Genomic DNA, 24796 nt, shown 5'->3' with positions numbered 1-24796 from the left:
AGTATATACAGGTCAGTACATACATCTCAGTATATTCAGGTCAGTATATACAGGTCAGTTTACGCAGGTCAGTTTACAGGTCGGTATAAACAGGTCGGTATTTACAGGTCAGTACATACAGGTCAGTATATACAGGTCAGTATACACATGTAAGTACATACATGTCAGTATATACAGGTCAGCATATACAGGTCAGTACATACAGGTCAGTATATACAGGCCAGTACATACAGGTCAGTATATACAGGTCAGTACATACAGGTCAGTATATACAGGTCAGTACATACAGGTCAGTACATACAGGTCAGTATATACAGGTCAGTACATACAGGTCAGTACATACAGGTCAGTATATACAGGTCAGTATATACAGGTCAGTAAATACAGGTCAGTATATACAGGTCAGTATAATAAGGTCTGTATTTACAGGTCAGTATATACAGGTCGATATTTACAGGTCAGTACATACAGGTCAGTATTTACAGGTCAGTACATACAGGTCAGTATTTACAGGTCAGTACATACAGGTCAGAATTTACAGGTCAGTACATACAGGTCAGTATTTACAGGTCAGTATATACAGGTCAGTATTTACAGGTCAGTATAAACAGGTCGGTATTTACAGGTCGGTATTTACAGGTCAGTACATACAGATCAGTATATACAGGTCAGTACATACATCTCAGTATATTCAGGTCAGTATATGCGGGTCAGTATATACAGGTCAGTACATACATCTCAGTATATTCAGGTCGGTATATACAGGTCAGTATATACAGGTCAGTATATACATGTCAGTATATACAGGTCAGTACATACATGTCAGTATATACAGGTCAGTACATACATCTCAGTATATTCAGGTCAGTATATACAGGTCAGTATATACAGGTCAGTACATACATCTCAGTATATTCAGGTCAGTATATACAGGTCAGTATATTCAGGTCAGTATATTCAGGTCAGTATATACAGGTCAGTACATACAGGTCAGTACATACATCTCAGTATATTCAGGTCAGTATATACAGGTCAGTATATACAGGTCAGTACATACATCTCAGTATATTCAGGTCAGTATATACATCTCAGTATATTCAGGTCAGTATATTCAGGTCAGTATATTCAGGTCAGTATATACAGGTCGGTATATTCAGGTCAGTATATACATGTCAGTATATACAGGTCAGTACATACATCTCAGTATATTCAGGTCAGTATATACAGGTCAGTATATACAGGTCAGTACATACATCTCAGTATATTCAGGTCAGTATATACATCTCAGTATATTCAGGTCAGTATATTCAGGTCAGTATATTCAGGTCAGTATATACAGGTCGGTATATTCAGGTCAGTATATTCAGGTCAGTATATACAGGTCAGTATATTCAGGTCAGTATATTCAGGTCAGTATATACAGGTCGGTATATACAGGTCAGTATATACAGGTCGGTATTTACAGGTCGGTATAAACAGGTCGGTATTTACAGGTCAGTATATACAGGTCGGTATAAACAGGTCGGTATTTACAGGTCAGTATTTACAGGTCAGTATATGCAGGTCAGTTTACGCAGGTCAGTTTACAGGTCGGTATATACAGGTCGGTATATACAGGTCAGTATAAACAGGTCGGTATAAACAGGTCAGTATATACAGGTCAGTATAGACAGGTCAGTACATACATCTCAGTATATTCAGGTCAGTATATACAGGTCAGTATATACAGGTCAGTATATACAGGTCAGTATATACGGGTCAGTATATACAGGTCAGTACATACATCTCAGTATATTCAGGTCAGTATATACAGGTCAGTTTACGCAGGTCAGTTTACAAGTCGGTATAAACAGGTCAGTACATACAGGTCAGTATATACAGGTCAGTATTTACAGGTCGGTATTTACAGGTCGGTATTTACAGGTCAGTACATACAGATCAGTATATACAGGTCAGTATATACAGGTCAGTATATACAGGTCAGTATATACAGGTCAGTATTTACAGGTCAGTATATACAGGTCAGTATATACAGGTCAGTATATACAGGTCAGTATATACAGGTCGGTATATACAGGTCGGTATTTACAGGTCAGTATATACAGGTCGGTATATACAGGTCAGTTTACGCAGGTCAGTTTACAGGTCGGTATAAACAGGTCGGTATTTACAGGTCAGTACATACAGGTCATTATATACAGGTCAGTATTTACAGGTCGGTATATACAGGTCGGTATATACAGGTCAGTATTTACAGGTCAGTATATACAGGTCAGTATATACAGGTCAGTATATACAGGTCAGTATTTACAGGTCAGTATATACAGGTCGGTATAAACAGGTCAGTATATACAGGTCAGTATTTACAGGTCAGTATAAACAGGTCGGTTTTTACAGGTCAGTATATACAGGTCAGTATATACAGGTCAGTATATACAGGTCAGTATTTACAGGTCAGTATATACAGGTCGGTATAAACAGGTCAGTATATACAGGTCAGTATTTACAGGTCAGTATAAACAGGTCAGTATATACAGGTCAGTATTTACAGGTCGGTATAAACAGGTCGGTATTTACAGGTCAGTATTTACAGGTCAGTATATGCAGGTCAGTTTACGCAGGTCAGTTTACAGGTCGGTATATACAGGTCGGTATATACATGTCGGTATAAACAGGTCAGTATATACAGGTCAGTATTTACAGGTCAGTATATACAGGTCGGTATAAACAGGTCGGTATTTACAGGTCAGTATTTACAGGTCAGTATATGCAGGTCAGTTTACGCAGGTCAGTTTACAGGTCGGTATATACAGGTCGGTATATACAGGTCAGTATAAACAGGTCGGTATAAACAGGTCAGTATATACAGGTCAGTATTAACAGGTCTGTACACAAAGGTCAGTATAGACATGTCAGTTTTAACAGGTCTGTACACAAAGGTCAGTATACACAGTTCAGTATTTACAGGTAAGTATTTACAGGTCAGTATAATGTTCAGGATACAGGTCAGTATATACAGGTCAATTTACACAGTTCAGTATTTACAGTTCAGTATTTACAGGTCAATATTTACAGGTTAATAGTTACATGTCAGTATACAGTTCAGCATATAAAGGTCAATATATACACGACAATATATACAGGACAATATATACAGGGCAGAAATCACAGTTCAGTATACACAGGTCATTATACAGATCAGTATATACAGGTCAGTTTTTTCAGGTCAGTATATACAGGTCAGTATTTACAGGTCAGTATATACAGGTCAGTATTTACAGGTCAGTATATACAGGTCGGTATAAACAGGTCGGTATTTACAGGTCAGTATTTACAGGTCAGTATATGCAGGTCAGTTTACGCAGGTCAGTTTACAGGTCGGTATATACAGGTCGGTATATACAGGTCGGTATAAACAGGTCAGTATATACAAGTCAGTATTTCCAGGTCAGTATATACAGGTCGGTATAAACAGGTCGGTATTTACAGGTCAGTATTTACAGGTCTGTACACAAAGGTCAGTATATACATGTCAGTTTTAACAGGTCTGTACACAAAGGTCAGTATACACAGTTCAGTATTTACAGGTAAGTATTTACAGGTCAGTATAATGTTCAGGATACAGGTCAGTATATACAGGTCAATTTACAGGTCAGTATACATAGGTCAGTATACACAGGTCATTTTACACAGTTCAGTATTTACAGTTCAGTATTTACAGGTCAATATTTACAGGTTAATAGTTACATGTCAGTATACAGTTCAGCATATAAAGGTAAATATATACACGACAATATATACAGGACAATATATACAGGGCAGAAATCACAGTTCAGTATACACAGGTCATTATACAGATCAGTATATACAGGTCAGTTTTTTCAGGTCAGTATATACAGGTCAGTATTTACAGGTCAGTATATACAGGTTGGTATATACAGGTCAGTTTACGCAGGTCAGTTTACAGGTCGGTATATACAGGTTGGTATTTACAGGTCAGTATTAACAGGTCTGTATACAAAGTTCAGTATACACAGTTCAGTATTTACAGGTAAGTATTTACAGGTCAGTATAATGTTCAGGATACAGTTCAGTATACACAGGTCATTATACAGATCAGTATATACAGGTCAGTTTTTTCAGGTCAACATGTAATGTCAGTATATTTACAGGTCAGTATATACAGGTCAGTATTTACAGGTCAGCATATATTGTCAGTATATTTACAGGTCAGTATATACAGGTCAATATTTACAGGTCAGTATATACAGGTCAATATTTACAAGTCAGTATATACAGGTCATACTCAATGTGCAGGGCACTGGAGTGGCTGAGGTGGGCTTACACATAAACATATACATAGACAAGAAAGTATTTCAACATTGAGCAAGTTTGGTAGTCCACTATTAATCTTAATCAGTCTTGGGAAGGCAGCCCTTTGTGTATAAACCCATTCTTTGATTGACCTCCCCCTACCTATGTCCCCTCACCCCTCTCACACTCACTCCTGTCAATCAATAGGTCAAATGGCAGGTGACCACACCCAGTTAGAGTTCCACAACATTGAGACGGGCATCGTGACAGAGAAGAGGTTCCTTTCACTGGTGCCCTCTAACTTCATAGGCCACCTGCAGAGCCTCTCCTTCAACGGCATGGCCTATATAGGTAGGTTGCCCCTAGGTTGGAGTGGCATGTCGGTAATTGGAAGGTTGCTGGTTCAAGTCCTGTGCCAGGAGATGGAAAAGTATTGATCTCTTGAGCAAGGCAGAGATGGTACTTTCTCTCTGGAGGTACATTGCAGAATTGTGCTTCACAATGTGTTCCTGTTCTTGGTCAAAAAAAATATCAACAAAGTATCTATTCTATTCTCTCTGTAGACCTGTGTAAGAATGGTGACATTGACTACTGTGAGCTCAACGCCATGATTGGCTTCAAGAACATCATTGCCGACCCTGTCACGTTCAAGTCTCGGTTGAGCTACGTTGCTCTGACCACTCTCCAGGCCTACTACTCTATGCACCTGTTCTTCCAGTTCAAGACCACCTCATCAGATGGACTCATACTGTTCAACAGCGGGGATGGAAACGACTTCATTGTGGTCGAGCTGGTCAAGGGGTAGGTTTGTCACGACAAATTGTACTATAGGATAGTAATTCATATTGAAGGGTGTGTGTGTGTGTGTGTGTGCGTGTGTGTGTCTGCATCATTATTCACGTCACTACCTGTCTTTTTCCAGCTACCTGCACTACGTATCAGACCTGGGGAACGGAGCTCACCTGATCAAGGGCAACTCCAACAAGCCTCTGAATGATAACCACTGGCACAACGTCATGATCTCACGAGACACTAACAACCTCCACACCGTCAAGATCGACACCAAGATCACCACCCAGACCACCATGGGAGCCAAGAACCTGGACCTGAAAGGTAGGCTGCCTGGGGCTGGGGGTTGACTTTACTATCTACTGTGACGGCGAGTGACATTATGGGTACAGAGTGACAGAGGAGCTTACTGGTCTGCTGTTGGACAGAGTTTGTCACTATTGTTATGGTTTTGGGGTACAGTATGACAGAGGTTGCTGGTCTGCTGTTGGACAGAGTTCGTCACTTATTGTTATGGTTTTGGGGTACAGTATGACAGAGGTTGCTGGTCTGCTGTTGGACATGGAGTCTTTTACAGTTGACAGTCAGAGTCCTGTTAATGGAATTACTGTATCACAAGGCCCTTTATTATTATTATTATTATTATTATTATTATTATTATTATTATTATTATTATTATTATGTATCCTGGAACAGATGCATGCTTCAAGGCCCTTTGTCAGTTCTAGACAAGAAGTGCATGCAGTTCATATCAGTACCTGCTTTTTTCCAGCAGGGGTCAGTAGTTCCACACTGGTCTATAACTGTGTATAAAGTATATTTAACATTCTTTTTTTTTTGCAGACTCTCTTATCCAGAGTGCACAGATAGTGCATTCATCTTAAGACAGCTAGGTGAGAAAGCCACATAAGTGACCGACCGCCTTGATTTTGTCTTATGTAGCAACATTTGAATTTCAGTTTTTTTTACATTGGATAAAAGCAGAGACACAGAGCTACAAAATGGTTTATCATACACCGCATTTGAGGAAAATTGGGAAAGTAATTCTGCTTTGAAAGTTGATAAACTTGTAACCTCACTTTTGAGAAAATGGCCTTTGAATGTTTTGGTACTACTACTGGAGAGCTCTCGTTGGTCTACACCTATTCAGAATCGTTCACATCCTCTTAACTTCTTTGGGACTGGGGGGCAGTATTGAGTAGCTTGGATGAATAAGGTGCCCAGAGTAAACTGCCTGCTACTCAGGCCCAGTTGCTAATATATGCATAGTATTAGTAGATTTGGATAGAACACACTCGGAAGTTTGTAAAACTGTTTGAATGATGTCTGTGAGTATAACATAACTCATATGGCAGGCAAAAACCTGAGAGAAAAATCCAACCTGGAAGTGGGAAATCTGAGGTTTGTAGTTTTTCAAGTCATTGCCTATCGAATATACAGTGTCTATGGGGTCATATTCCACTTCCCAAGGCTTCCACTACATATCAACAACGTGTATACTGACCTGTATATACTGACCTGGATCTACTGACCTGTAACTTTAGAACCTTGTTTGATGCTTATACTGTGAAGGAGGGGGGAATGGGAGCTGAATGAGTCAGAGGTCTGCCAGAGTGGCATGAGCTGATCACGTGTGAGTTTGCTTGCGTTCCATTGCATTTCTACAGACAAAGGAATTCTCCGGTTGGAACATTATTGAAGATTCATGATAAAAAACATCCTAAAGATTGATTCTATACTTAATTTTACATGTTTCTACGAACTGTAATATGACTTTTCTTCTGAAATTTCGCCTGGACTTGCCCGCGCATCGTGAGTTTGGATTGTGTACTAAACGCGCAAACAAAAAGGAGGTATTTGGACATACAGTGCCTTGCGAAAGTATTCGGCCCCCTTGAACTTTGCGACCTTTTGCCACATTTCAGGCTTCAAACTTAAATATTTAAAACTGTATTTTTTTGTGAAGAATCAACAACAAGTGGGACACAATCATGAAGTGGAACGACATTTATTGGATATTTCAAACTTTTTTAACAAATCAAAAACTGAAAAATTGGGCGTGCAAAATGATTCAGCCCCCTTAAGTTAATACTTTGTAGCGCCACCTTTTGCTGCGATTACAGCTGTAAGTCGCTTGGGGTATGTCTCTATCAGTTTTGCACATCGAGAGACTGAATTTTTTCCCATTCCTCCTTGCAAAACAGCTCGAGCTCAGTGAGGTTGGATGGAGAGCATTTGTGAACAGCAGTTTTCAGTTCTTTCCACAGATTCTCGATTGGATTCAGGTCTGGACTTTGACTTGGCCATTCTGGATATGTTTATTTTTGAACCATTCCATTGTAGATTTTGCTTTATGTTTTGGATCATTGTCTTGTTGGAAGACAAATCTCCGTCCCAGTCTCAGGTCTTTTGCAGACTCATTCTTCCAGAATGGTCCTGTATTTGGCTCCATCCATCTTCCCATCAATTTTAACCATCTTTCCTGTCCCTGCTGAAAAAAAGCAGGCCCAAACCATGATGCTGCCACCACCATGTTTGACAGTGGGGATGGTGTGCTCAGGGTGATGAGCTGTGTTGCTTTTACGCCAAACATAACGTTTTGCATTGTTGCCAAAAAGTTCAATTTTGGTTTCATCTGACCAGAGCACCTTCTTCCACATGTTTGGTGTGTCTCCCAGGTGGCTTGTGGCAAACTTTAAACAACACTTTTTATGGATATCTTTAAGAAATGACTTTCTTCTTGCCACTCTTCCATAAAGGCCAGATTTGTGCAATATATGACTGATTGTTGTCCTATGGACAGAGTCTCCCACCTCAGCTGTAGATCTCTGCAGTTCATCCAGAGTGATCATGGGCTTCTTGGCTGCATCTCTGATCAGTCTTCTCCTTGTATGAGCTGAAAGTTTAGAGGGACGGCCAGGTCTTGGTAGATTTGCAGTGGTCTGATACTCCTTCCATTTCAATATTATCGCTTGCACAGTGCTCCTTGGGATGTTTAAAGCTTGGGAAATCTTTTTGTATCCAAATCCGGCTTTAAACTCCTTCACAACAGTATCTCGGACCTGCCTGGTGTGTTCCTTGTTCTTCATGATGCTCTCTGCGCTTTTAACGGACCTCTGAGACTATCACAGTGCAGGTGCATTTATACGGAGACTTGATTACACACAGGTGGATTGTATTTATCATCATTAGTCATTTAGGTCAACATTGGATCATTCAGAGATCCTCACTGAACTTCTGGAGAGAGTTTGCTGCACTGAAAGTAAAGGGGCTGAATAATTTTGCACGCCCAATTTTTCAGTTTTTGATTTGTTAAAAAATTTGAAATATCCAATAAATGTCGTTCCACTTCATGATTGTGTCCCACTTGTTGTTGATTCTTCACAAAAAAATACAGTTTTATATCTTTATGTTTGAGGCCTGAAATGTGGCAAAAGGTTGCAAAGTTCAAGGGGGCCGAAGACTTTCACAAGGCACTGTATATGCATACAATCAGGGGTAAAGCAGCAGGCTGAGCAGCAGGATAAAAACATAAATAGTAGTGTGTTAGGGGAGAGTCATGTGACTAGAGACAGTGCAGATAGTGCTTATGACTGAGAACTCACCACCAGTGATGAACTGGTCCGTCCGAACCACGCATGAACAAGGGAATCTATATTCGGAGAGCCTGTTTCTGTGCTGCCCTTGCCTTTGGTGCAGGGTATGTGATGTCCATAGCCTCTTCGTCACAAAACTCACTGATCTTCTTAACACGATAAGGTTGTCTAGCTGTGTCCAGTCCAGTTGGTGCTTGTACAGTCAGACCATCTATGGGAGGAAGGATGTCATCGTTGCGCAGCAGCTGAAACCTGGTCCCGACTCAGTCCGAACATTCCTTGGTGACAACAACACCAGTCTCCAGAGCATCGAAGCTGTTAAACAGGAAATAACTAATACAATTGAGAAGACATTACAACCTTGCACAACATCAATTCACCTCCCAAGTTTAGTTAAGAAGAATAACCTCATATAATGCAAAAACAATATTAATCTGAAGTGCTTCACAACACCAGCAATCTCAGACAAAGTGTTAACTCTGGTCTTTCTGAAGCGATGCTTGATGAGGCCAAAGCACCAGTCGGGGGCAAACTAGGTGTGGCCTGTGATCAGGAAGTGAAGGTCCAGACTGTGGTGGAGCTTGTGTATGGTCCGCCAGGCACAATACCAGAGCACAAATGTGTTCTTGTTTTGGCGACTGCAGTTATCACAATTCAGGTACACACGTGTTTCCCAAACTCTGTAGTTGTTGAAGAAATATTACATGTAGTTGAAGACTACGCTGCTGCCTTTGCTGAATGACCTTCCTTCATCAATCAAGTATTTCTCTTTGCATAGCTCCGTGAAAGCCATTTGCCTGCTTAGTGCTTGAGATGTGGGGTAGCAATTTTCTCCACACCCCGACTACATATACCTCTGGAAAATACGGAAATAAAGTGAGATCAATAAAAGTAGTGCCAATCATGTTGGAGGTAAACTCAATAGTCACAACGTGTTGTTTATGCCTTACATACCAAGTGTTGTCATCAACCATTGGCATTAGACCCTTCTCCTTGTATGAGTGGTGGAGGAGAGTCAGGTGTGTTCTATTGATGCTGAAAGACAAATTCCAGATACAAATATTTTAGCATTATTATTCATTAGATAGCTATAATCTCTGTTAGACACACATGGCTAAATTGATGGGTCATGTAATCATCTGGCGAAGTGGAGTCTTTTGTTTAGACATGCTAGCTAAACAACCATAATCCCAATCCACAGAGTACTAGCAATGAGAAATGGAACTCTGAGATAACATTACTACACACAGATCATAAACATAATTTTAGCTAGCGAGCGAGCCAACCATCTAACGTCAGCTAGCTAGCTAACAGTTTAACTTGGTCTCTTTTTGTTTAGACATGTAGATAGCTAGCTAAACAATGAACCATAATCCCAATCCAAAGAGTACTAGCAATACAAACCGATTGTCATAGCTAGCTAAAGTTAACCAAATAGGTTCAATGTTAGCTAGTTAGCTAGCTAACACTAGGCTAAAACTAGCCATGTGAAATGGCATTCTGAGATAACATTACTACACAGATCATACACGTAATGTTAGCTAGCAAGCCAGCCATCTAACGTCAGCTAGCTAGCTAACAGTCAGCTTTCATTTACAACGAAAACAACTTTCTGAAAAAATTTGAAACTTATAATATCTGAAACTGTAGCTAGACTCTTACCCGTATATATGGATAAATGCTTCATGGCATACTGCAACCCCTTTCATTAAATAAGACGTCCTGTGTCGTTTCCGTTTTGTTTGTACATCTTGCTTGATCTGTTTTGTCAAGTCGCTCTGGTTCACACTGACTGTGTGCAATGCCATAAGAATCATCATATCTTTCTCCCTCTCTGTCACGGATGCCACGTTTGCCCTTCATTTGAAGATGTAATCCAGAGACAGGTGTTTACAACAGCCTTCTGTGTTCTCTTTGCAACTCCCTCTGCATTTGCAATCAATCTATTCATCTCCTTATCATACTCTGCTTCTACCAGACATTCCGCTGATTTCAAAACTCGGTCAACTTCTTCCGTGACAACAAAACTGTTGATTGCCGTTTCTTCCCCATCACTGTCATCAGAAGTCTTCTTCAATTGAAATATTTTTACCTAAAACAGGGATTTCCTCATCGTCTCATTTTCAGAGTCAGAGAGTCAGCATGACACGATCGTCCTCCAGAAAGTAGTACATCAGAACTTTTTCCCACTTACCTTTGTCGATAGCGCCTGATAAATTCAGGGCAGCAATTTTATTGAGAGCAGTAGCAACATATTTGCAGTTCTCCATTGCTAAATAAAAAAAAAAAACTGCAGTAGAAAGGATTATCTAAACATAACGATAAGCTAATTTTATAGACACAAGATGCTACACCGCAGACCCATCTGAAACTCATCTCTCGGCATGTCTAGCCCACTCATTATCTCAGCAATTCATGGCTAGAGGGAAGGTTCCTGCCTTTTTTGTGGCTAAACCAAGTAGGCCCGAAATTGAACAATTTATCCATATTTACTGATGGAATACAAGTTTGTTATTAAGAAACATGAAAGTTAAAATGTTCCACAAGGCATTTCTGCCAAAAAAACACATTTTGTGTGGTGGCAGAATGTAGTACTCAGTTCGGGGTGTAGGGTTTGAGTGTAGGCTGAAGGAAGAGAGGAGAAGTTATTCTTGCTGCTCTCTCGGCAAGCACCATGGTCTTGTTGCTCTAGTCCAGCAACATTGCACCATTGCTCTTCCTGTTTGAGGTGAGGTCGTACTCTACGGATGTTGTAGAGCATGAACCTGCAGGAGCGGGTCGCTGCTTTGATGTTTTCAGAGAACTACAGGATGTTGTCCAGGGTCACGCCAAGGTTCTTTGCGCTCTGGGAGGCGGACACCGTGGAGTTGTCATCTGTGATGGAGAGGTCTTGCAGTGGGCATGCAGCTACATCTTGGGGGGAAGGAAATAAGTAGTTGAGTATCATTCTCATAGCAAGGAGAGATCATGTGAGGATATGACGGAGCACAGTGACTTGGTGTATAGGGTTGTTTTACTGAACAGCACCAATCCATTTGTCTGTTCTCTCCCTTTCTCATTCTGAATAGTCACCTCACCAGTGACATATTAACACTTCCTGTCCCTTTGTCTGCCCCCTCATGTGTATTCACCTCATCTTCTTCATTCCTATTAATAATGGAAGACGTCAACCAGAGAGCTATTTCCTATACGCTGCTTGTCTGGAGATTTAATTTCTTGACATGCCACTAGTCTTCATCTTCTTCCTCCCCCATCCTTCACAGGCGACCTGTATGTAGGTGGCGTGGCCAAAGAGACGTACAAGGAGCTTCCCAAATTAGTTCACGCCAAGGAAGGCTTCCAGGGTTGCCTAGCATCGGTGGACCTGAATGGACGCCTCCCGGACCTGATGTCAGATGCCCTGGCATGTGTCGGCCAGATAGAGAGGGGCTGCGAAGGTAAACACACCCTAACACACACTAACACAAGCTAACCCAAGCTAACCCTGGCATGTGTGGGCCAGATAGATAAGGGTTGAGAAGGTGACAACTCAATCAAATGTATTTCAGACCTTTTTACATTAGACTTTGTCACAAAGTGATGTAGAGTAACCTGGCCTAGGGTGACCCATCCTCTTCTGCCTGTAGCATGTAGAAAAACAGAGATAAGACACCTTGGCCACTATCAAAACAGAGATAAGACACCTTGACCACTATCAAAATGGAGATAAGACACCCTGGCTACTATCATAACAGAGATAAGACACCCTGGCTACTATCATAACAGAGATAAGACACCCTGTCTACTATCATAACAGAGATAAGACACCCTGGCTACTATCATAACAGAGGTAAGACTCAAATTCTCAAATTCAAATATTTGTGGACAAATCTGAGCTATTCATAATGATTTCCTCTCTTTTTTCACTGTAATCATTGAATGACTGTCATGGTTATTTGTGTACACTGGACTATACATGGTGTAAAATACAGTCAAGCAACCAGTGAACTCTCCTCTAAGATGCCTTCCTCAGTGCAAAGGCTGGTTGAACATTGAAGAAACGAAGACAATAACCTTTTAAAGTCCACCAGCCTTCCAAAGGGGAATACATGTTATCTTTCTACATAGAAGTCACTATGAAAGAACCATTTGCATTCCACACTCTAGAAACAACATTAGTTCCCCAATGCTTCTACTTTGGTCTTGACAGCCTCACACTGTGATTCATCAGCCTCTTACGTAATTCATTAACCAACCTTTCATTCACTTCTCAATAATGTGAACACTTTTCCTTGTTTGTCAACAGTCCTTGTACTCTGCTCTCATATGCATATAAACACATACACACGCAGACAGGCAGACACACAGACACACAGACACACACACACACACACACACGTACAAAAAACTCACCCGTGGCACATGTTAACCTCCATAAACTATGTTGGTATGCTGTTAGAATTTGTTAACAGCTGCCAGTCCTCTACCCTCATCATTTCTGATTAATTCGGGTACCATATAATCAGATTGCTCTCAATGACAGTATAATCAGATTACACTCACTGACTGTAATGGTGTGACCTGGCGGCAGAGAAGTCAGACGCAGGAGAGAAATAACTGTGTTTCCAACAGCGCAGTTTATTAACAAAAACCCACCGGAAAACAGAATAATAAAAATCAAGGGGTAACATAACCCAACACACACCAGGAAAGACGTACACAAACACTTACAATAAACAATCACCCACAAGGACATGAGGGGGAACATAGGGTTAAATACACAACATGTCATTGATGGGATTGGAACCAGGTGTGATGGAAGACAAAACCAATGGAACATGAAACATGGATCAGCTATGACTAGAAGGTCGGTGACGTTGACCGCCGAACACCGCCCAAACAAGGAGAGGGAAAACTTCGGCAGAAGTTGGGACACTGACAGTATAATCAGATTACTCTCAATCAGATTAATATGACTGACCACATTTGTACAAGCACACACACACACACACACACACACACACACACACACACACACACACACACACACACACACACTGTGCTCTGTGCATGCTTAGTGAGTCTGCGTGTTTGCCAGAAGCAATCTTCTTGAAATATGGATTAGATTTGTGTTGTGTAAATAATAGTTGTATTTAATAGTTTTAATTTCAATGTCATCGTCCTCCACTCTTTCTGTGTAATACTGTTCTATATAATGATAATGCTATGACACAGATGTGTTGATATTATTGTTATTGTTGTAAACTGTTCCACACAACTGCAGCAGAGTACAATACCATATTCAATATCCAAACTTCCAGAGGAAGATACGCAATGCAAACAACCCATGGAAGATCAGTTCAGTGTTGGTGTGACTGACTGAAGTGTAGGTGTGACTGACTGACTGATGTGTAGATGTGACTGACTGAAGTGTAGGTGTGAATGACTGACAAGTGTAGGTGTGACTGACTGAAGTGTAGGTGTGACTGACTGACTGATGTGTAGATGTGACTGACTGAAGTGTAGGTGTGACTGACTGAAGTTTAGGTGTGACTGACTGAAGTGTAGGTGTGACTGACTGAAGTGTAGGTGTGACTGACTGACTGAAGTGTAGGTGTGACTGACTGAAGTGTAGGTGTGAATGACTGACTGACTGACAAGTGTAGGTGTGACTGACTGATGTGTAGATGTGACTGACTGAAGTGTAGGTGTGAATGACTGACAAGTGTAGGTGTGAGAAACTGACTGAAGTGTAGGTGTGACTGACTGAAGTGTAGGTATGACTGACTGAAGTGTAGGGGTGACTGACTGACTGAAGTGAGGTGTGACTGACTAAAGTGAGGTGTGACTGACTGACTGCCTGACTGACTGAATTGTAAGTGTGACTGACTGACTGACTGACTGACTGAAGTGTAGTTGAGACTGACTGACTGGCTGATTGCCTGAAGTGTAGGTGTGACTGAGTGACTGAAATGTAGGTGTGAGTGACTGACTGAAGTTTAGGTCTGACTGACATAAGTGTATGTGTGAATGACTAACTGAAGTGTAGGTGTGAGTGATGGACGGAAGTGTAGGTGTGACTGACTGATTGAAGTGTTGGTGTGACTGACTGACTGACTGACTGACTGACTGACTGACTGAAGAGTGGGTGTGACTGACTGACTTAAGTGTATGTGTGACTGACTGACTGAAGTGTAGTTGTGACTGACTGACTGAAGTGTAGTTGTGACTGACTGACTCACTGAATTGGAGGTGTGGCTGACTGACTGACTTGTAGGTGTGAATGACTGACTGAAGTGTAGGTGTGACTGACTGACTGACTGACTGAAGTGTATTTGTGACTGACTGACTGAAGTGTAGGTGTGACTGACTGACTGCATGCCTGAAGTGTATTTGTGACTGACTGACTGACTGAACTGTAGGTGTGACTGACTGACTGACTGAAGTGTAGTTGTGACTGACTGACTGAACTGTAGGTGTGACTGACTGACTGAAGTGTAGGTGTGAGTGAGTAACTGAATAAGAAGGTACTGTATGTGATTGTTCGTAATTATCACTACTAAAATTATATCTGCTTCTTCCGTCACCTCAAAGAACAATTAAAATGTATCCACTTCTTACGACCTTCAATTCCCTTGCTTTTATTCTCTCCTATTTTATGTTTCTGATTGACTCATGAAATCTTGTTTGTTACTTTGTCTCTCTGACTTCTCTCCGACTTCTCTCTGTCGTCTCTCCGTTTTCTCTCTGTCGTCTCTCCGTCTTCTCTCTGAAGTATCTCCGTCTTCTGTCTGTCGTCTCTCCGTCTTCTCTCTGTCGTCTCTCCGTCTTCACTCTGACCTCTCTTGTCTTCTCTCTGTCTACTCTCTGACATCTCTTCGTCTTCTCTCTCTCGTCTCTCCATCTTCTCTCTGTATGTGTGAATGACTAACTGAAGTGTAGCTGTGAGTGATTGACGGAAGTGTAGGTGTGACGACTGATTGAAGTGTTGGTGTGACTGACTGACTGACTGACTGACTGACTGACTGACTGAAGAGTGGGTGTGACTGACTGACTTAAGTGTATGTGTGACTGACTGACTGAAGTGTAGTTGTGACTGACTGACTGAAGTGTAGTTGTGACTGACTGACTGAAGTGTAGTTGTGACTGACTGACTCACTGAATTGGAGGTGTGGCTGACTGACTGAAGTGTAGGTGTGACTGACTGACTGACTGACTGACTGACTGAAGTGTATTTGTGACTGACTGACTGAAGTGTAGGTGTGACTGACTGACTGACTGCATGCCTGAAGTGTATTTGTGACTGACTGACTGACTGAAGTGTAGGTGTGACTGACTGACTCACTGAATTGGAGGTTTGACTGACTGACTGACTGACTGACTGACTGACTGAAGTGTATTTGTGACTGACTGACTGAACTGTAGGTGTGACTGACTGACTGACTGACTGACTGACTGACTGAAGTGTATTTGTGACTGACTGACTGAACTGTAGGTGTGACTGACTGACTGAAGTGTAGGTGTGAGTGAGTAACTGAATAAGAAGGTACTGTATGTGATTGTTCGTAATTATCACTACTAAAATTATATCTGCTTCTTCCGTCACCTCAAAGAACAATTAAAATGTATCCACTTCTTACGACCTTCAATTCCCTTGCTTTTATTCTCTCCTATTTTATGTTTCTGATTGACTCATGAAATCTTGTTTGTTACTTTGTCTCTCTGACTTCTCTCCGACTTCTCTCTGTCGTCTCTCCGTTTTCTCTCTGTCGTCTCTCCGTCTTCTCTCTGAAGTATCTCCGTCTTCTGTCTGTCGTCTCTCCGTCTTCTCTCTGTCGTCTCTCCGTCTTCACTCTGACCTCTCTTGTCTTCTCTCTGTCTACTCTCTGACATCTCTTCGTCTTCTCTCTCTCGTCTCTCCATCTTCTCTCTGTCTACTCTCTGACATCTCCCCATCTTCTCTCTGACATCTCTCTGTCATCTCTCCATCTTCTGTCTGTCTCTCCATCTTCTCTCTGACGTCTCTCCGTCTTCTCTCTGTTGTTTCTCCATCTTCTCTCTGTTGTCTCCGTCTTCTCTCTGTCATATCTCTGTCTTCTCTCTGTCATATCTCATATCTATGTCTTCTCTCTGACCTCTTTCCATCTTCTCTCTGACGTCTCTCCATCCTCTCCTGCTTATATTTGTGTTTCCTGTTATTACAGTCTCTGACAACATTTCAGTGCTTTACTAACCTCTGGTGTATTCTGCCTTTTCCTTTCCTTACTATTTTGCTGACTTGATAAAGCATTGATGAAAGCTGATCTACAAGGTATATAGCTTCGGTTTGTTTGATACAGAGCCTGATAATCCCTCTTCCTCCCTCTGCATTTGTAACCCCACCCCACACCCCGACACACACACACACACACACATTACCCCAACCCACTCACACCACCCCAACCCCCACACCACAAAAACTTCTACAACCACCACTTCCACCCTCACCCCCTCGAACTCAATGACAACTCAGTGTTACGCCACTCACTCCCGTGTCATAACAATTGGGCTTCAGCCCCAGAGGGGAACACAAGGATCACTCACCTGTCCTCTAAACTGACCCCTAGATCCTATACCTATATCCTATATCATTGTGGAGATCTCAGAGGATTTGACAGTTGTAAACAATATATAAATGGCTCCATCTTACCCTCTGATATATTTGTTGTAAGTTTCACCAAGTTTCTTATACCAATGAAAAGCTCTTGGATTTCCACAAGTGCGTAGGGTCTAAGGGGCGATCTAGAATTGGACCACCTCCATCATCTTGTACCGTATGACAGCCTCAGGGTCTCTTGTTATCATCTTCTACTAGTTTATTATATTCACTCTTGTTTATTTTGTCACAGATAGTATACCTGTTACATACAATTATTTTATTGCATGGGTCATAGTCTTCATAGCCAAATTTACATGCATTGCATTACACCAAATCTATATATCATTGTGCAATTTTGAATCAAAATAGATAGGGTCTTAGCTACCTCATGTTTGTAAGATAGCAACCCTTGTTAAGGGTGTCAAATTGTACTGTTGTTATCAGTATGTTATTATTTCAATACTATATGGTGTATATGTTTCATTCAGTACAGTATTATGAATTTGTATATGGACCAATAGGATGAAAACATATGCGTACTGTAAGTGTTAACCCACAAACCGTCATTCATGATAATAGCAATGTTTAGTTGAATAAATTAGTAAATTATCTAAATTAAACTGAATAAAAATCATTACAACTCATTCACTTTATCCACAACCGCTACAACTAATTAAAGTTACTTGAAATTCTGAATAATATACAGCTTTTTTATTAAGACACTGTCTAGTATACATTGAACTAAAATATAAACACACCATCAAACAATTTCAAAGTTTTTGTGACAGTTCATGTAAGGAAATCAGTCAATTTAAATAAATTCATTAGGCCCTAATCTATGGATTGTACATAACTGGGAACACAGATATACTGTACATCTGTTGGTCACAGATACCTTAAAAAAGTAGGGGTGTGGATCAGAAAACCAGTCAGTATCTGGTGTGACCAGTGTTGGGTTCTAATTCTCAGAGTAAAACACTCAACAGACATTATGAAAGCTGAGCCACGTTTATTCTGAGGGTCAGAGGGTCAATACAGCTGCATTCAGACAACACATGTGTCCACCACCACAAATATACAGTTGAAGTCGGAAGTTTACATACACTTAGGTTGGAGTCATTAAAACAGGTTTTTCAACCACCCCACAAATTTCCTTGACATCACGGGAAAATCTAAAGAAATCAGCCAAAACCTCAGAAAAAAAATGTTAGACCTCCACGAGTCTGGTTCATCCTTGGGAGCAATTTCCAAACACCTGAAGGTACCACGCTCATCTGTACAAACAATAGTACGCAAGTATAAACACCATGGGACAACGCAGCCATCATACCGCTCAGGAAGGAGACACGTTATGTCTCCTAGAGATGAACCTTACTTTAGTGTGAACCGTGCAAATCAATCCCAGAACCACAGCAAAGAACCTTGTAACGAAGCTGGAGGAAACAGGTACAAAAGCATCTATATCCACTGTAAAACGAGTCCTATATCGACATAACCTGAAAGGCCACTCAGCAAGAAAGAAGTCACTGCTCCAAAACCGCCATAAAAAAGCCAGACTACGGTTTGCAACTGCACATGGGGACAAATATCGTACTTTTTGGAGAAATGTAATCTGGTCTCATGAAACAAAAATAGAACTGTTTGGCCATAATGACCATCTTTATGTTTGGAGGAAAAAGGGGGAGGCTTGCAAACTGAAGAACACCATCCTGACCGTGAAGCACGAGGTGGAAGCCTCATGTTGTGGGGGTGCTTTGCCTCTGGAGGGACTGCTGTACTTCACAAAATAGATGGCTTCATGAGGAAGGAAAATTATGTGGATATATTGAAGCAACATCTCAAGACATCAGTCAGGAAGTTATAGCTTGGTCACAAATGGCTCATCCAAGTGGACAATGACTCCAAGGATACTTCCAAAATTGTGGCAAAATGGCTTAAGGACATTTTTGTTATTGGAGTGGCAGTCACAATGCCCAGACCTCAATCCTATAGAAAATGTGTTGGCAGATCTGAAAAAGCGTGTGCGAGCAAAGGAGGCCTACAAACCTGACTCAGTTACACCAGCTCTGTCAGGAGGAATGGGACAACATTTACCCAACTTATTGTGGGAAGCTTGTGGATGGCTACCCGAAATGTTTGACCCAGGTTAAACAATTTAAAGGCAATGCTACCAAATACTAATTGAGTGTATGTAAATGTCTGACCCACTGGGAATGTGATCAAAGAAATACATCATTCTCTCTACTATTATTCTGAAATGTCACAATCTTAAAATAAAGTGGTGATCCTAAGTAATAGGGTAATAGGGTAATAACCAAGGAATAGGGTAATACACCATAATTTCTCCCTTAAGGGGATCTGACCTCAACCCCTCATTTTCCTAATCCACAGATGTCCATCTGTATCCCCTGTAGCAATCCTGTCACTTCCTCCTGTCCACCCAACACATTCCAAAGCCATCTGGCTCCTACAGATAACCATTAACTTCTGATGTAAAAACCAGTCTCTATCGCTCCTTAGATATGTTCCAAGTTTAACTCAGAATCCAACACCACCATTTGCCTCTGGCCATTGATTGTGGCCTGTGGAATGTTGTCCCACTGCTCTTCAATGGCTGTGTGAAGTTGCTGGATATTGGCGGGAACTGGAACATGATGTCGTACACGTCAATGCAAAGCATCCCAAACATGCTCCTTGGGTGACATGTCTGGTGAGTATGCAGGCCATGGAAGAACTGAGACATTTTCAGCTTCCAGGATTTGTGTACATGTCATTGTGACATGGGGATGTGCATTATCATGCTGAAACATGAGGTGATTGCGGCGGATGAATGGCAATAAAATGGGCCTCAGGATCTCATCACAGTGCCTCGGTGCATTCAAATAGCCATCGATAAAATTAAATTGTGTTTGTTGTCCTTAGAATATGCCTACCCAAACCATAACCCCACCACCTTGGGGCACTCTGTTCACAACATTGACATCAGCAAACCGCTCGCCCACACAACTCCATACAAGCTGTCTGCCATCTGCCCGGTGTAGTTGAAACTGGGATTCATTATTGAAGTGCACACTTCTCTAGCCTGCCAGTAGCCATCGAAGGTGAGAGTCTTCCCACTGAAGTCGGTTACGATGCCGAACTGCAGTCAGGTCAAGACGCTGGTTAGGACAATGAGCACGCAGATGAGCTTCCTTCCCTGAGACTGTTTCTTATAATTTGTGCAGAAATGCTTGGTTGTGCAAACGCACAGTTTCATCAGCAGTCCAGGTGGCTGGTCTCAGACGATCCTGCAGGTGAAGATGCCGGAAGTGGAAGTCCTGGAATGGTGTGGTTACACGTGATCTGCGGTTGTGAGGCCAGTTGGACATTAGGACTAATTCTCTAAATTGACGTTGGTAGATAAATTAACATTAAATTATCTGGCAACAGCTCTGTTAGACATTCCTGCAGTCAGCATGCCAATTGCACGCTCCCTCAAAACTTGAGACATCTGTGTTGTGTGACAAAACTGCACATTTTAGAGATGCCTTTTTGTTGCCCCCAGCCCAAGGTGCACCTGTGTAATGATCACTGTTTAATCAGCTAATTGATATGCCACATCTGTCATGTGGGTTGATTAACTTGGCGAAGAAGAAACGCTCACTAACAGGGATGTAAATAAATGTGTCCACAACATTTGAGAGACAAGCTTTTCGTGTGTATGGAACATTTCTGGGAACTTTTATTGCAGTTCATGAAACATGGGACCAACGCTTTACATGTTACGTTAATATTTTTGTTCAGTGTACTTAGAGGTGAAGTAAAATTGTGTCATTTTAACTTCATACTTTTGAAAATTGAAATATGCAATAGTGCATTTTCTAATAAGCCTAAAGAAATTGCAATCAACCATTATCACCATTGTAACAACATGTATCCTAATAAAAGAAAATCTCAGTCTTAATCTCAGTATAACAACCAAACCATGTTACATAGCTCCGGTTAACATCCATGCTAACCCTGTGTCATACCATTTGCATCAACTCTCCCATTAACACAGCCTACATAGGGGTTGACAGACTGGCTGACAGACTACATAACAGACTGGCTGACAGATGACATAACAGACTGGCTGACAGGCTACATAACAGACTGGCTGACAGATGACATAACAGACTGGCTGACAGATGACATAACAGACTGGCTGACAGACTGGCTGACAGATGACATAACAGACTGGCTGACAGACTATCAATCAAATTGTATTTGTCACATGCACCGAATACAAGGTGTAGGTAGACCTTACAGTGAAACGTTTACTTACAAGCCTTTAACCAACAATGCACTTTAATAAAATGCCTACAAAAAAGTAAGAGTTAAGAATAACAAATAATGAATCAGCTGCAGTAAATAACAATAGCGGCGCTATATACAGGGGGTACCCGTACAGAGTCAATGTGCAGTTCACCAGTGTTGAGGCAATATGTACATGTAGGTAGAGTTATTAAAGTGACTATGCATAGATAATAATAGAGAGTAGCAGTAGTGTAGGGGGGGGGGGGGGGGGGGTACTCTTATGGCTTGGGGTAGAAGCTGTTCAGGCTTGTGGATAGAAGCTGTTTAGAAGCCTACATAAGACTACATAACAGACTGGCTGACAGACTACATAACAGACTGGCTGACAGACTACATAACAGACTGGCTGACAGACTACATAACAGACTGGCTGACAGACTACATAACAGACTGGCTGACAGACTACATAACAGACTGGCTGACAGACTACATAACAGACTGGCTGACAGACTATATAACAGACTGGCTGACAGACTACATAACAGACTGGCTGACAGACTACATAACAGACTGGCTGACAGACTACATAACAGACTGGCTGACAGACTACATAACAGACTGGCTGACAGACTACATAACAGACTGGTTGACAGACTACATAACAGACTGGCTGACAGACTATATAACAGACTGGCTGACAGACTACATAGCAGATTGGCTGACAGTTGACATAACAGACAGGCAGGCAGGCAGGCAGGCAGAGGCTAAGATCAGTGTCCTAACCTGTTACACGTTGTTGGCCAATGTTAATAGCTGCTGATGATCTTTACTCTTTTTTTCTACATACTTTTTTTCTACAATGGATTGTCTATCTCCAAAATACTAAAGACAAATGCAGTTTTCAGACCATCCACAAGAGAAAAATTCCAGATTGTCTCAGATCCGGGTTTATCTTCGGCTACATTTCCGTTTTCTTTATCTTCCCATGCAAATAACAGAAACACACATCTACTCTCCCTTGAAATGATTGGGTCTTCCTTTCCTGTGTCGGTCCTCATGAGAGCCAGTTTCATCGTAGCGCTTGATGCTTTTTTGAAATTGCACCTGAGGAAACTGTCAAAGTTCTTGAAATTATCCAGATTGACTGACCTTCGTGTCTTAAAGTAATGATGGACTGTCATTTGTCTTTGCTTATTTGAGCTGTCCCTGCCATAATATGGACTTGGTCTTTTACCAAATAGAGATATCTTCTGTATACCACCCCTACCTTGTGACAACACAACTGATTGGCTCAAACACAATAAGAAGGAAAGAAATTCCACAAACTAACTTTTAACAAGGCTCACCTGATAGTTGAAATGCATTTCAGGCGACTACCTCATGAAGCTGGTTGAGAGAATGCCAAGAGAGTGCAATGCTGTCACGTTGGCTACTTTGAAGAAACTCAAATATAAATATATTTTGGTTTGTTTAACGCTTTTTTGGTTAGTACATGATTCCATATGTGTTATTTCATAATTTTGATGTCTTCACTATTATTCTATAATGTAAAAAAATAGTAAAAATAAATAAAAACCTTTGAATGTGTAGGTTTGTCCAAACTTTTGACTGGTACTGTATATGGACCAAGGCCTCTCAACACACTATTTTCCAGAATAGTATGTCAAATATCATGACGTCTACTGACCAATTAACATTCACATGGGCACATAAATTACTGTAAATCAGTCGGATATTTGTTTTGTAACAAAACTTGGCACACATGTTGAAAACACTGAAAGACTTTTGCAAGCATATCGACCACACAGTGGCGCTATGATTCGGAGTGATGACATTTGGCACACCTGCTCAAAGATATGAGTCTAGCTAACCTGTAAAGTATGATTGAGTTTGATCACACTGTGGCATTGTTGGATAGGAAAAAACATTAATCGAAGCTCATTGGCTCATAGCGGCCATATCGTTGCATCTAGAGTCTTGGAAAATAGTGTATTTGAAGACGTGCATCCATACATGCTGTACACCAGATCTGGATTTGCTGTCGATCGGTCCAGCCGTTCTGAAGAAGAAGGTGTTTAAAGTAGTCAACATCGTTAAAAATGATCTAAAATGCATCAAAAGCATATTATATTGCATGGTCAGTTTGATTTTGAGATCTGATTTGGCAAGCGTGGTAAGGAATACAGAAGTAGCTCATCCTAGGAAGATGTGTTCCATGTGTCCTGATGGTGGCACAGTGGGCCCACAGCTGAACCTCATCTAGGCTGCTGACAGATTTAACAATATTTGTTATTTCCTAAAAATAGTGGTGAGAGTGCAAGAGTAAAATAAATATGAATATGAGTAAGCAAGAGTACCTTAACTCACTAAAACTAATGACAATCTCATAAAAACTGTGTGCATATGTGTGTAAAGGGTTTCTTCGTGTAAAGTGTTTGTGTGTGAAAGCAAGTGAGACTGATAGAGCAAGGCAGATAGTGAGAGACAGAGAGAGAGAGAGAGAGAGAGAGACAGAGAGAGCGAGAGAGAGAGAGACAGAGAGAGAGACATATAGAGAGACATACAGAGAGACATATACAGAGACACAGAGATATATATATATAGAGAGAGAGAGAGAGAGAGAGAGAGACATATACAGAGACAGGTAGTTAGACACAGAGAGAGAGAGAGAGACAGAGAGAGAGAGAGAGAGAGAGAGAGAGAGACAGAGATAGACATACAGAGATATATAGAGAGACACAGAGAGAGATAGAGAGAGAGACATATATAGAGAAACACAGAGAGAGAGACAGAGTGAAAGGCATATGGAAAGAGACACAGAGAGAGACACACATGAAGAGAGAGAAAGACAGACACAGAGAGCGACAGAGAGAGACACAGAGAGACACAGAGAGAGACAGAGAGATATTTGCACATTGTTACAACACTGAATATATAAATGATGACATTTGTAATGTCTTTATTTTTTTGGAACTTCTATGGGTGTAATGTTTACTGTTCTTTTTTATTGTTTTTTTTTCACTTTCGTATATTATCTACTTCACTTGATTTGGCAATGTTTTAACATATGTTTCCCATGCCAATAAAGCTCCTTGAATTGAATTGAGAGAGAGAGAGAGAGAGAGAGAGAGAGAGAGAGAGAGAGAGAGAGACAGAGAGACAGAGAGAGACACAGAGAGAGTCAGAGAGAGAGAGACAGAGAGAG

At 41.1% G+C, this 24796-nt stretch overlaps 1 protein-coding gene across 10 annotated transcripts in view; it reads left to right on the top strand.

Annotated features, from left to right (window-relative positions):
- The window catches only part of LOC110503044 (neurexin-1a), a 747078-nt gene that overhangs the window by 325426 nt on the left and 396856 nt on the right, over nt 1-24796 (top strand). For all 10 annotated transcript variants that reach the window (XM_036960883.2, XM_036960887.2, XM_036960882.2 and 7 more), the window contains 4 exons: nt 4522-4665; nt 4878-5115; nt 5237-5427; nt 11963-12136. In XM_036960883.2, coding sequence (XP_036816778.2) covers nt 4522-4665; nt 4878-5115; nt 5237-5427; nt 11963-12136 — 747 coding nt within the window. The remainder of the gene's footprint in view (nt 1-4521; nt 4666-4877; nt 5116-5236; nt 5428-11962; nt 12137-24796) is intronic.

This window comes from Oncorhynchus mykiss, chromosome 23 (assembly GCF_057628025.1).
Source record: "Oncorhynchus mykiss isolate SJ-2025 chromosome 23, ASM5762802v1, whole genome shotgun sequence".
Classification (NCBI taxonomy): Eukaryota; Metazoa; Chordata; class Actinopteri; order Salmoniformes; family Salmonidae; genus Oncorhynchus; species Oncorhynchus mykiss.
The sequence above is the reverse complement of the archived record's forward strand: the minus strand, read 5'-3'. Positions and strand labels throughout refer to the sequence as shown.